The sequence below is a fragment of the Dicentrarchus labrax genome, unplaced genomic scaffold, assembly GCF_905237075.1.
Source record: "Dicentrarchus labrax unplaced genomic scaffold, dlabrax2021, whole genome shotgun sequence".
Taxonomy (NCBI): domain Eukaryota; kingdom Metazoa; phylum Chordata; class Actinopteri; family Moronidae; genus Dicentrarchus; species Dicentrarchus labrax.
The window spans coordinates 9,553,247-9,567,815 of NW_026136720.1; the positions used below are offsets into that span (position 1 = coordinate 9,553,247).

Below are 14,569 nucleotides of genomic sequence, written 5' to 3' on the forward strand. Positions count from 1 at the left end.
GATTTATTTAGCCATATAACATTTTTCATAAAAATTCAGCATGTTAATGTGCCGTACAAAGAAAAACACTGCTATATGGTCAACTACACAGCTAAAGAAAGAAAGTGGTATCCTGCTGTGGAGATAACCACAGTGTAGCCTTGACTCAACCCCTCTAACTGTTAAATAAACTGATGAATATATACATTTCGGTGAACTAACAGCTTGATAATTTAGTTTGTTATCCCACATAAATAAGGCAGAAGCAAAATCCAGTCATGGAGAATAAAAATCAGCTAAACCAGCTCCTGTTGAAGAGATAATAGTTATAAATGTTTGCTTAGCAGCGGAGCTGTAACTGCTGACTCAATGTGGTGTAGTGAAGCTACTTTTAAATCACTTATCTAAACATATTAAGGTGTTCATGAATTTATTGTATTAATTTCAAGGTAATTCTTATTAGTAGTGTTAAAAAAAAAAAAAAGTAGATGAGAAGCTGATACTGTGTTTTGCCATTGATTATTTTTCCAAAGCTTTACATTAATTATCTTTTGTTGTAAAATAGAAACAGACACAGTCAGTTGAAAACTTTAAACCCTCTTTCTATTCTAACCCCTTCTGAAGTTACAGCTTTCTGCCTCATAGACTTCAATGGTAGGTGTTGATTTGTTTCCATCTCCTATGATACTATTGTGACAAAAATAGATTGGTACATGTCAGTTAGTTTTATTGAACAACTTAATGTTCCTGTGTGTGTGTGTGTGTGTGTGTGTGTGTGTGTGTGTGTGTGTGTGTGTGTGTGTGTGTTTGTGTATGTGTTGGGTTGGGCAGGGCTGGGAAAAAGAAACAATATGCAGTGTTCACTGCCGAATATGCAAATATGTCCCTTCCTGCCATGCCACTATATATAATATATAAATATATATAGGCAGACAGGTATGTAAGAGATGAGATCAGTGTCAGTAGGTAGAATATAATGTATAATAATGCCCAGCTATGCACAATCCAGTCCATTATCAGGAATTAATAGACGACTGATAATGGACACCTAGCTGGGCATTATTATACATTATATTCTACCTACGGATACCATCTCCATTTGTTTGTTTGTTTGTTTTAAATGACTTGGTTTTATTGAATAACTTGATTACTTCTATACTGTATATATACATATCATCATCATCTATATCATTATCGATTTTATTTTATTTAATTTCTATTCACATTGATTTTTGTCCATTTTTGTTCGTTTTAATGTTGTTAGTATAATAATTGTGCATGTCAAATGCCAATAAAGCCTATTGGATTGAAATGAAAGAGAGAGAGAGAGAGAGAGAGAGAGAGAGAGAGAGAGTGAGTGAGTATTGATGTTACCATGCAGTGCACTTGTACCTCCCCACCAGCTCCACTCCCTCCTCCACTCCGCACCACACAGACCTGTTTCCTCGCTCCGGTGTTTTGACAGAAAACTAAACGCCGTCGGACCGTGTGACTTTCTTTCTCAAAATTTGTGAGCTTTTTTTTTTTTTTTTTTTTAACCTCCTAAACCACAAGCAGGAGCAGCAGCAGTAACGGCACCAGGAGCACCACGACTCTCTCCCCGGGTCACACTTCACCACCAGTCGTTCAGGTTGTCGCGAGGCACCGGCGCATGTAAGTAAACCACATCTATCAAATTTTAACGAGCTTTGTTTTTTTCCTTTCCAAGCACGTGCGGTTTGTGCTTCCACACAGGTGATGTTCAGTACAGGTTGCTTATGGCTGGGGAACTTTAGGATACATGTGTTTGTTACCTTTGTTACCTCGTGGATGTGCCGAGTTAACTGGCTCGCGCGGCTTTGAATAAACAATGGCATGAACCTAATATGGTGGAAAAACAGGGGGATACTAATATCTTTTTAGTGAGGCAACCACAAGAGAAAATCAGTATCAGTGAACAAACACTGGGACAGACAGTAGACTGAGGACAGGGGAGCTCAATAAGGTGCATGGCTTCCTTTAGTTCTTTGTCTCACACCACATTGTCAAGACTTAAATTGGCTGTGCAGTTACTGTACATTATAATGTGTTGTAGCATTATTGTCTTCTTCACCTGGTCTCCCCCCCTTCACACACACACACACACACACACACACACACTCACATAGATGTGTAAATGCACACTAACTTACACTTTTTAATGCCACTTCACTGCCAATAAACCATTTTCATCCAAGTTAAAATCCCCCGATTAGGAGGTAAGTTTGTGCTCACCCTGCTTTCATTTTGCTCGTGGCTATTGACATATTTTCTACTCTTTTTTTTTTTTTTTTTTTCCTCCTCAGAAGCTTGAAAGGTGAACGTGTGAACAGTGTTGGAATGCAACAGGATTATCATCTGACCTTAACTCAGAGGAGACAAAGCAACCAGACCTTTAGATCACACATTTTCTGATCCTTGCTGCACTACAATGCCTTTGAGGTTATAATGTCTACACTGAAGCACGTTATTCTACAGGATAAAGACCAGGATGTTGAGAAGCAGCTGGACTGGAGTTACATTGAGTGGGTTGAAAATGAAGTTGTCACCACAGGTGTGTCGGATGCACAGACACAAACTGACTGTGGGACTTTTGAGCACAAGCAGAGTCAGACCAGCAACCCGGTCATAATGCACATAGATCTCACACGGACACACTCCAAGCTGAGACATTCGTCCCTGGTGGACACCGACGGCTTGGTAGCGCCTCTCTTCCAGTTTGACCGACAGGCCCCTGGACGCATCTCCACGTCTCCCACCTTGAGGAGGATGAGGAGCACCCGGCGTCCTCTGACGGGTACCTGGGATCCTGTCAAAATGGGGAGCACTCAGGAGGAGCCTTCCTCTGAGAGCGCAACCTCCCCCGTAAGCCCCCTGTCCCCGGGACACAGAGTCAAGTCTCCCCTTGCAGCAAACCCGCTCTCTGATGGAGAGACCTGTCAGGATCATCAGCCCATTTCATCCTCTGGCCGACAGAGAACCAGATCACACAGATCAATGACTTTTGACAACGGCATCGCCTCTAAGAGAAAAGAATGTCACAGTGCTCATCCTACTCATTCTAAAGAATTTGGATTTCCTGATAGTGAAGTACAGGTGAGCAGTTTTTTTTGTGAAAAATCAATTAAAGCATGTCTTGTAAACTCATTCTGCAAAACCTCTTCCCACCGATCGCCACCAGTCATGTGCTGTGGTCTGGTGGAGAATTTTTTTTTTTTTAATCTATAAATTAAATGGTTACACATTCCTTCCTTTTGCGGAGACCTTCTCTCCCTCATTCTGCCTTGCCTCCTGTGGTGGTCACTCACAATGCAAGCTTTTGACAGCAAATGAATCAGCAGTTACATGCACTGACAGGTCTGACCAAGCCCACTGCCTGGAGAGCCCTGGGAAGTGCTCTCCTTGGGCCCCTATTCACCGCAGTCAGCAGTCACCCAATAATGGAGGGGTCAGTGAGCGATGGAAAAAGATAATGGGCAGATCTATTCATCAGCTCGTGGCATTCAACCGAGCACATTCTCAATAGAGTCCCGACATTCTCCTCAGATATCAGAGGCTTTTGAATCCAAGCGGCCACTTAAAACACTGACTCAAATTTGAATGTGTTTGAAAGTGATATAGCAGGGGCCGTTATCAGTAGGAGGTTTTTGCACCCTCTGTTTAATGCTGAGTGTACAGTAAGACGGTGCTTATATGGCATGTAAATAGTATGATTATTACATCTGATTTGAACTTCTTTTGATCTATCCTGTAACTCATTTTCACAGAGGTTAATCATCTCAGTGCATTTACTGTATGTTTCCAGAATGCAGTGATGTATTGGTGTATAGAGTAGTTGCAGTTTAAAGTTTTCCGTTGACTGATTCAGTATTTTCCCTTTTTTTTTGTGCAGGAGAAAGAGCATTGCCATAATAGGTGAGTGTACCTTGGACTGTTTTGCATGTTGTCCGTGTGTCCTGTCAGCATAGCCAAAAAACACCTGGACTTGACATTTGTCAGAACATGTTTGCATATCAGGGATTTAGTCAAACTTTCCCTGCGACTGATAAAACTGGACCACTGATCTCACATTTGTTTGTTCTTTTGTCACTATGTTTCATCTCTGATTTCCATATTTTCCACAATATCCGTGTCAGATCATTTCATTAGCACAAAGATTTGAGCTATAACATGTCACTGCCATAAACTCCTGTGCACGCAGGACATTCGTGAGCGATGATGATTGGACATTTAAGGGTTTAAGGAGCCCCATTGTGCATTCATTGTCACTCATGTCTTTGTTAATGGAGCATGAGCTTGGTGAGTTAAGTTTTGAGAGTCCCATGGTTATATATGGGCTAGACAAACCCTCATTAAGGCTGTTTTCTCTTACTGCCACCCACACCCTTCCTAATGGGCTGCTGGGCTCTTCCCCTCACTGGATAATTAGGCAGCTATTGTCCCCGTAATTACACCCTGGCACTGTGCCTCTTACAGTGGCCGGTCCCTGCGAGCCATTGGTTGGGACAGTTTTGTTTTTGGGCATCATTATTTCTCTTGTTGTGCGGGAACAAAACACCCATTTTTACAAGTTCTCTCGGTGGCAGGGAGGCTGACACAGAGAAAGCTTTCTGAGCGGCCACAAAGCAACAGGATGTCATTGTGAGGATGCCGTGGAATGAACTGCAAGGAGGCACTGACCTGGTTTAGAGCAGTAATGGTGCCTTTCTTACTGTCCCATTAGCCACGTATCCTCTACGGCACTCAGGTGCTGCTGACTATTATGTGTTCTACTGTTACCGTTCAGTTGTAGACTAACTTATGCGTTCAGGTCGGCCCTGCAGCCATGTGGCCTACATGTGCATTCCAGTTAGTCTCGTTTGCTGCTGCTTGTGCAACGGTGCAGGCACAGTAGCAGAAATGCAGCTCCTATTTGAGGGGATATTATGAGCTGTAAGAGGAAGAAAGCCTGTGAAAGATCATTCAGTCTTACAAAGCAGAGTTTACGTATAATATTAGACAAAAACAAACAAGTACTAATATTGTTCCTCTTACTTGTACTTCTGCTCCAGTTTTATTGTACTGTTATCATAAACAGACATGTTCGCCCTCATCTGTATGCCAGGCTTCCTTATGGTCTGATCATGTCCTGATAACCTTTTATCAGACAGAAAATGTGTTGTTTGAGCCTGGTGTAATGAGGATTTCTTATTATTTCTCCTTTATCTGATCCTTGATCTGTTTACCTCTGAAAACCATGACCCTGAAATATTTGGAAGTGAAACTGCAGCATGTTGACATGAGTTACTGACCAGCTGTCAATCAGTGTTGGCGTGCTGAAAGTGAACCTCACCTTTGGTAAAACCAGCCTGTCCGGTTGCAGTGCTGCTTATGTCGGCTGGCTGTAACCATATTGAACGCCTTAAAGCACCTTGTTGGTATTGGCACATTTTGGATGGTGACTGTTGGAGTCACCGATCAAGTTGGAATATTTTTACAATATTTTTATTCTTGTAACAATTGAAAACAAATGCGGCCATGCCCTTTTGAGATATTTATTATCACCATCACCCCCATAACAAAAGAATGTCCATTTTTTACTTTTAGCAATAATCCCTGAAGTGCAACAGCAGAGGATAAGTCAAAACACTTGAGAACAGTGGCTGTTTGAGCTTTGCCTGAGGCAAAAAGGCAGGCCTGTGTTTTTCCAGCCTCAGCCATGCCTCAGTTACTAACTATGAAAAGGAGACCAAGAGGATTATAACTGGCTCACACTGACAGCTCGCCTCCTTCCACACAAATAGGGTGATCCATTAATCAGCGGCTATCCACACATAAGCCAGACACATAACACTTATCCTTTATAATTTCAGCTACTCATGTTAATCGCCAATTTGCTGCACAATGCAGATGGTATTTCATTGGTATTTCAACCATGTAAAATTACAAAAGGAATTCTTTTATTTCCTGTGGCTTGCACCAAGTCTATTCTCTTTGTTCTACACTATATTTGTAGTAGAATAATACTGTTTCTGTTTAACAGTGAATCTCAGATGTCCACTGAGGCTCATTTGAAAATGTCAAGCATTGCTTCCAGGTTTAATCTTTTAGTGTGTTTGGCAGCCAACAAAAGTGGAATACCGTCTGAAGACGTTCACCTGTTCACTGTTCACTGTTCAACGTTTCCCCTCAGGCTTCAGGAAAGGAGACGGAGCTCTGTGGTGGTCAGCTTGCCTGGATTGGACGTTTCACCAGGAGACCTTTTTGTATCCAATGGAGCGGCTGACATGTTAAATGGTTCAAACTTCTCTGGTAAAATCCTGCATTATATTTTATATCAAGTTTAACCTCATCAGTGCTGGTGGTCTGACCTCTGTTTTGAGTGATGCTTCCACATAAACTGATTAGTGTGTCCGGCTATCAGTCGCCATATAAATAGCCCTAGTCCGGAAGAGCAAATGTGTTATCATGCTTGGTAGTAACGCCTCCTTGCGTCCAAGCAACAGGTGATCCTCACAAAGCTGTTTCCTACTCTCCGTAATGACAGAAGTTCATTTAGCCAACTAAATATTAGTTATGATGCTTTAATAAACTATTCGCAGCCTGGGTGTTGGATTCAGAATGGTTAGTAACATGGTTTAACTGAACAAAATTAAGAAGTAAATGTTTGTTTTTGCACTTTCTAAATTTCAGCTTATATTATTTTTATTTTTATGAAAATCATTAGAATTTTCTAACAAGCCTGGTTATTCTGGAAAAGAGACTGTGCAACACATCATAGTTGAAGCTAATTAGATACTCTTAGAGTGTCTGTGATGCAAAACCACAAATTAGGTCCAAAAAGTAAAAGGCAGCAACTTTCATACTTGCACAAAATAAGTGAACCATTTGAACTCCCACCACAGTTTTTATCCTAACACACTGTTTTGTTTGTTTGATTCTAATCCCATCTGTACACATTCCTGCTTGTTCTTTTGTAGATAATCAGTATTGTTTGGGATTCTTACAGATACCAAGAAGTCAAAATGGCCTTTTTCGAGGCGTAGTACGGTAGGTTCGTCATTTGTCTGTTAGTTGTTGTTGTTGTGTGTGTGGATGGTGGATGCCAATGGTGTGTGCTTGTGGTTTGTTTTGATGTGCTTTGTTTTAGCAGTGGGCAGTTGGTTTGGACATTGTTCTCTGACCCACTTCTCAAAGCAGATTAATGTGGTTCCTCTTATCCCATTTGGCCCTTTTGTAATTGGTCAATGCTTGAAATGCAGAACTTGAGCCAAACATATTAGTTTTAGCTTTTCTGCATAGTTGTTCGGCGCTGCCATTTGGAGACGTATTTGAGCAAAATAACAAATCTACAGACACTATTTCTGTCTATTTCCTCTTACAAAAGAGCCTAATGTAACCGTGTGTCCTTTCCTTCACCTTACAGACTAAAGGGAAGTCACAGACAGGCACAGCATCAGATATAGAAAAATATCTCTCAACATCACAGATACAAGACTGGAGAAACTCTGACCTTCAGAGGTACAAGGTGAGGAATGAACACTGTCAGCAGCAAAAGCCCTCAAACATCCAGGCTGTTTGTTTTATAAATCATCATTTTAGTTCTGACTCTGCAGTGACAACTAATCCAGGCAAACTCAAGAGTTTGAACAACAAAGAAATCCAGATTTACAATCAAATAGATCTCAGTGTTTAACAAGTGACTTAGAAATAACAGGACTGCAGTTAGAGGGAAGCTCTGCAACGTTTAAATGACACAAGTTGCGCAAGAACCAGAATTTCTTGGCAGTAACCAGACCCTACAGCCTTACATAAACAAACACTGACATATAGTACATTTCAGTGTCTCAGGAGGGTGGCTGGAACTTTACAGTGACATAATGTACAGTTAAAATACAGACACACTTTCTAAGTCACACAAGTCTAATTTCCTTGTTGTAAGTTGTTGTTTTATTTTTCTTATCTGATGACTTGTGCAGGACTACTCTCTGGCAGACTTCCTGCGGGACCAGTCTTCCCAGGTTAGCGCCACCTCTGACCCTCAAAGCTTCAAGAGACAAGAGGCCATCTGGGAACTCTTCACCAGCGAGTGTGTTTACTTCCTGGATCAGCTCATGGTTCTCAAAGAGGTGACTGTCCGTACAAAGCCTCATAATGTGCGCGTATATACACACACACACACACACACACACACACACACACACACACACACACACACACACACACACACACACACAAATAATTAGACCAAACCCAAATGAAACCCAACACCTGCTGTTTTGTTTTTTCCTCTTGTCACTTAATTCCTGTCAGTGAGGTTCGTGTAAAAGTCTCTTTTGGTTGTCCATTCTTTACAGCGGTGGATTAGAAATTTAATGCTAGCACAATAGATATCCTGAGCCTATTCTCTCTCTGACTTCTTTGTTGCTTTTAGGTGTTTTTGGCTACACTCTCAAACCTGCAGATGAGGAACTGCCTGACTGATATCGACTCCTGGGGGCTATTTGCAAACCTCAATGAGCTTTGCCTGGTGAGACATGATGCAAATAAGTAGCACGAGGCCTGCTAGTTTGAGGTGTATTATGTAAATGATTACAAACAACAGAAGCCTTTCATAGCATTATAATATCACTGCTTGTTGTGTAGCATTAAATGTAAAAGACTCTGTCTAACTCCCTCATTAAGTGCACTAAAAATCTCTCTTTCAATAGTGCCTTGGTCAAGAGGCACCAACAGCAAAGAGTGACAGATAAACAACCAAAGACAAATAACACAAGATACAGTTTGCTAGAAAACTGGCACTCCTCTGGCAGTGAGAGTAATCACACAAAAAACACACAAGAATATAAAGTCCACCACAGTGTATTTTACAGTCAGTGCTCAATACAAACTCCACAGTTCAGCTAACAATGAATGAATGAGTCCTCATCTCCACAAACTCTCCTTTGGGATCCAAGGAAGCAAACAAAAATACCTCTTGCATCTAATAAACAACCTTCAGTAGTCCAGCAGGTGCGCTGCTGTTAGCTTCAGGGAAGGTCCAGGCTGGGAGCCGGACTCCACGGAGAAGAACGTGAAAGTAATTGAAGAATAATCTGATTTTGTTGAACAGATGAAATATGGACTTTTTGGCCCGTTGTCAGGGTTTGGCAGTCTAATCAATCACTCTCAGGATGGACTGGGCCTCTTCACCTGTAGATGTGCCCTTACTGGTTTAAAACTCCAGCATTGCTGTCTGATGTAAAATGCATCAATACTGGTGCTCCATCACGGGAAAGTGGCCACAGACACAGATTTAAAAACTCAATGTTCTGCAAAAAAATGTTTGTTTAAATTTAAAAGTCCTGCAGTCCCGCTTTAAAACAATGAATAAAATCTCTAATAAAATTATACAAAATATTTCATCCTGGGCACAACCTACATGCTAACCTAAATGAATTTGCCACAGCCTTGTCACAGTTTCACTTCAGCTACTGGTGAAAACAAAGTAACCTGTGACACTGGAGGATTACATCATTCGTAGTTATACTTACTTATTATATATGGAAGAAATTAAAGAGGGAAATGCATCTCTAAGGGCTGAAATGTTGCAAAAAATAACTTGTTTTACTTGAATTGTGTTCAGTGCCTGAGCTCTCTTTTTTGTTTTTCTATTTTTAACTGTGTGTTGCATGGGTGTGCAGTGACACCTGACACTGAGTGTTTTCTGCTGCAGGTGAGCTTTGGTTTCCTGACCAGTCTCCTGCGCGTCATCAAGGACACATTGGAGATCACTGAGGATGACGGGCCCACCCTGCTGGAGCTGCTGAGCAAGGCAAATGTGACTCGCATATCACAGACACACACTGATTCAAACACACTCTGACTCTGACTGCAGTGTTTATATTTAGTTGTAAAACTCCACTGATAAGATGTTTGACACAAAGGAAACATTTCACACTGTGTCTTCATTTTCTAACTATGGCCTTTCATACTAATACAGAACTTACGTTAAACCTCTTCATCGTAGTGTTAAATTATGTATCACAAGAAGCAGCAGGGAGGAAATAATTCACCTCATGCTAGTCGGAGGGTATATTTGTCAGACAGGTCAAGTTTTTGTACCCAGATTGGCATCTTCTCACCCTTTTTATGGTCTGTTTATCTACAGCTTAATTGCTGATGTGACCCAGCAGTGTGTATCCTGATGTTTGTGTAACACTACTATCTGTTGGCAGGCTTTCCAGGAGAGCATATGCCACTGCCTGCAGAAGTACTGCCTCAACTACTCCACGGCTCTGCTTTATCTGGACAGCCTGAAGCCCAGAGAGGACTTTGGATCTTACGTGAAGGTACAGGAGGGAACTCTGAGAGCAGCTGAACTATGTGTGCGAGTTAGACCGGTGGCAAGAACGCCACATCCCTTGACAACGCGACAGGCAGTGCCAAGTATAAGAGGACACACAGCAACATTGCGGCCTAAACACCAAACAAGCAGCTCAGTGTCGCAGAGGCCTGCCAAAAAGAGGAATGCGACCATTTGTCCCTTGTGTAACCTTCACTGTCATTGTGCTTATGTATTTGTTAGTTGTGAGGCCTTTCATTGTGTTTTGGTCTTAGATCTCACTTCTCTTCACACGCTTTTCACTGACCCTCCTTCACCCCTTCACCCCTCTGTTCTGACAAACACTGACAAGCTCCCCCCCCGACCTCCTTCTTTTCCTTCTTTTTCCTCCTCTCACCATGTCCATTCTCTTTCTTCCCGTTTTTTTGTCCCCAGTGGTGTGAGAGGAACCAACAATGCCGGAGGCTGCAACTGCGTGACCTGTTGGTGGCGCCGTTGCAGAGGCTAACTCGATACCCGCTGTTGTTGCGTAACATCGCGAAGAGATGCCAGACGGAGGTCGAGAACAAAGGCCTGCAGGTTATAGCGGAGCAAGTGGACACATCCATATGTGAGCAGATATACACTGAATTACTGGTCAAAAAAAAACCCAGCGATGTTCTTTACCAGCTGAGCATTTCAGCCCTGCCTTATCAGCAGACTCTCACTGACTGAGTAAGCGTGCTGTTAGTGTGAAGGATTTAGTGGCGCCCAGTGGGTTCAGATTGCAACAAACTGAACACTGCTGGCGTCTGTATATGACGACCTGGGAATGAGAACAGGCTGTGATGTGAGAAGGAGAAACTTTCGATGGCTGCGAAACTGGAGAAAAACATGAGAGACTCTATCTAGAGCCAGTGTTTGGTTTGTCCCTTCTGGGCTACTATAGAAACATGGTTCATTGCGGCGTCTGTAGTTATAACGTCTCATTCTAAGGTAACAAAAACACAACAATTCCTGTATTCATCACACTAATAGAAACATACCTATGAATATTATATCCCAGTTAGAGCCTCCTAAATGTTACACACTGGACCTTTTAAGCTCTTCCACAGATCTTTCAGCTGCTAAAGGCAAGCAGAGCTTCAAGTGTCACTGAGCTGATTATGACTGAAGTGTTTACAAACACACTAAGACACAAGAAGCATGTTAAGCAGATGTATGTGAAGTTATCTCCGTCAACACAAGCAAGACTAGTTTGTCTTTCAGAGCAGTCAGCCTAGGTGTTGGATGGCAGCCAGGAGCCCTGACCATTCATTCCTCACAGCATGCCTGTGCCTGTAGACCTGTTGTGGCGGTTTACTTTGTAACCAGGACAGACTGTGGGAAATGTGCTGCAGAGCTGCACGTCAATGTCATTTTGTTGTGTTGAACAAATAGTCATCCAAAACTAAACGGCGCAGACTCACAGATGTTTTAATGACACGATTACCCTCATAACCGTTAAACAGGTGTGGCAGAGCGGCACAGGTGACGAGCAGTATCTTGTGTAAGGCAATGTCCTCTGGGCGTGGGGGCAGATTTACTGTAATAGTTGAGTGTGCTGTAATCTGTCACGCCTGTGTTTGGAAGCCAACCATCACTATAGATGAAGAGTGATAAGCAAGATAGCAAGATAATAAAGTTGTGCTTTATTTAGCCATGTTGTTATTTAAATTTTAAAAGGGTGTTATTAATGTGACTAAAGCATTTTCCTAAAAGTAATTAATCGTTTAATCTTAAAACTGTGTAGTACATTCCAGTCAGAGTCTTTGTCCCTCTTGATTTCCAGGTGATTTAGAGGGAAAGGTGAAATGGCTGGATAACTACCAGAAGGTGAAGCAGTTGAGAGACGCCCTGGTGTGGCTGCCTGTTTGGGAGAGAGACAAGCGTGCCTTCGTCCCTGAGGTCTGTCTGCTTGTGTGTGGGTGTGGGTGTGGGTGGGTGGGTGTGGATGCGGGTGTGCGTTGGTGGGTGTGTGTGTGTGTGTGTGTGGGTGTGTGTGTGTACATATTCATGTTTGTTTGTTTCTGTGAGAGCTTTGTTAATAGACCAGAGCGTAAAGGTCAGATATGCACCAGCATTTCATCCTCCAATACCTTTTGTGTGCAGATAAGATGATCCAATCATTTATCTGGATGTGCAATCAGATATCATGAAAAGTAAAGAAAACTATTTTAAAGTATTCACATTTTAACGCGCAGTGTGTCATTGGCTGTTGCTTTGGTATCACAAAGTCGGATCAGTTTACATTGTCAAAGGATGAACATGTTTCCTTCTAACCTGTCTGACTGATTGTCTTTCAGAATCTGAAACATCTCTTAAAGGCCGTCACTCTGGAGAATCTCATTTCTCACAGAAGTCTGCTGCACGAAGGGAAACTGGTGCTCACAGGTGTGGTGTAACTCCGACACATTGTACATGCTTAGTACTTCCATTTGAGTTCAAGTCTTACCGTCTTTCTTTGGTTCATTACTAGAGAATGCAAAGCTGATAGATGTTTATCTGTTCCTGTTTGATGAATTCCTGCTGATCACAAAGATAAAGAGAAACAAGAAGGTATGTCACTCTGTTCTCGGCCTGATCTGAACCGCGGTATTGAGTTGTCACGCTGTACAGAGGCGTCATAGCTTGTTGTGTGTCTTGTCCTCCTGCGTAGCGGTCCATCGGCCCAGAGCAGAATCCTCTGAGGATGCCGCAGAACCTGGAGCTGGATCAGCTGCTGAAGGATGGATGCACCTTCATGGTTCTGGACCAGCCCGTCTCTCTGGACCGACTCCAGCTCAAGAACATCGATCAGCTCAATGCCTCAAGTAATAACACTATTTTAGTCATTCTTCATACAACCTTTACATGAATTATTTTTGTTATTGGATTATTTATCAGATATGAGTGGGTATTGTCGAGAGCACACAGCAGAGTCAAAACCTCATGCTGGGTCTTGATAAACCTCTCTCTGTGTTGTGTGTTACAGTTTTGATGTTAATGGAAGAATTGTAATTTTGTGCTTCCTTTGTAGCATCAGGGCTGCCTCATTCTTTCATAATCATGCACCAGAACCGCTACCAGCAATGCATCGGTGCATTCATCCTGCAAGCTGCGTCAGAGACTGCCAAGGTACGTTCACTTTGATTATGAATTTTTCTAATTCATGCAGTCTTCAAAAAGCTGGCAGAGCACTGGTTATATTCTGTTTACGCAACTATTATATAGTACATACCGTACAGATGTGCAACATCATGCGTGGATTGGTTATTTATGTACAAACATTTCTGCTTTCTGTGTAGCACAAGATTTCACTGGGAACAGAGAACCACAAAGAATTCTTTTAAATGTTTTGCTCAAGGCTGAGTTTAGAGGATTTTTTGCTCGTCAATTACACAGTAAAATAGATTTACTTCGTATGCTTGTGGTTACGTACTGATACAGAATATTATTGGGAATGTGCCAGGGGTTTACTTTATGAAAATGGACTTAGTTTATAAAATATACATGCGCTTTATCTGCAAGTTAAGTCTTACACTTTATAAATTGCCGTGCAGTTAGGAATTAGGGATGGGATTTAGAGAAGATAAGATTTTATTGATAGCAATACCATCATCAGTTCTTCTTATCTTTCAGCATTGTCCTTTGAATGTAGGGAAATTGTTTGAGTCACTGGCTAGAGATTATCTTACAGGTATGAGACATGAGCTGTAGCACAAAATGAATGATGAATCAGCAACAAACTTTACAGATAAAGAGTTACACAAATAAGAAACTGAATGCCATATGAGCAAATCCTCCCAAAAAATCTGCCAATTGCTGGAAAGTGAACTTGATATTTCTCCTCATGTGACTTTTTCCAGAGAGTGTGGATGTCAAAGATAGAGGGCGCTGTGACGGCGCTGCTGAAGCTGGACTCTCAGCAGCCGCGAGTCAAGAGCTCCTCACTGTGGCTGGAGTCTTCACAGATATGACCCATCAAACAGCAGTTGAAGCCATCTGAAACGTCTCTGCTGTCAACGTGCACTTCACTGTCTCTTGTAAATGACTGTACTTGGCATTAGGATCATTTTGTAAACTACATGTTTGCCTTTAAAGGCAGCTACAGCAGTAGTGTACAATAAATACCCGATTATGTAGTAAAAGTCGTGCTAGAGTGTTTTTCCTTTTTTAATTAATCTACTTTTTAAAGCTTCTTCTGCTTTTCCATGCATACTAAATCACATTCAAGGACTTAACCAGCTCTATTTAGTTTGATGCTCACAT

General features: G+C 41.9%; 1 protein-coding gene across 1 annotated transcript; it reads left to right on the top strand.

Annotated features, from left to right (window-relative positions):
* The first annotated feature begins 1,370 nt into the window (after positions 1–1,370).
* On the top strand, positions 1,371–14,448 carry plekhg7 (pleckstrin homology domain containing, family G (with RhoGef domain) member 7). Its single transcript, XM_051381415.1, has 17 exons — positions 1,371–1,632; positions 2,304–3,093; positions 3,890–3,912; positions 6,170–6,288; positions 6,986–7,026; positions 7,403–7,504; positions 7,956–8,105; positions 8,411–8,506; positions 9,692–9,790; positions 10,194–10,307; positions 10,736–10,910; positions 12,111–12,226; positions 12,625–12,712; positions 12,798–12,877; positions 12,978–13,131; positions 13,338–13,435; positions 14,167–14,448. The coding sequence occupies exons 2-17, from the start codon at positions 2,446–2,448 to the stop codon at positions 14,275–14,277; spliced, it is 2,214 nt and encodes a 737-aa protein (XP_051237375.1). The 5' UTR covers positions 1,371–1,632; positions 2,304–2,445; the 3' UTR covers positions 14,278–14,448.
* The last annotated feature ends 121 nt before the right edge of the window (positions 14,449–14,569 follow it).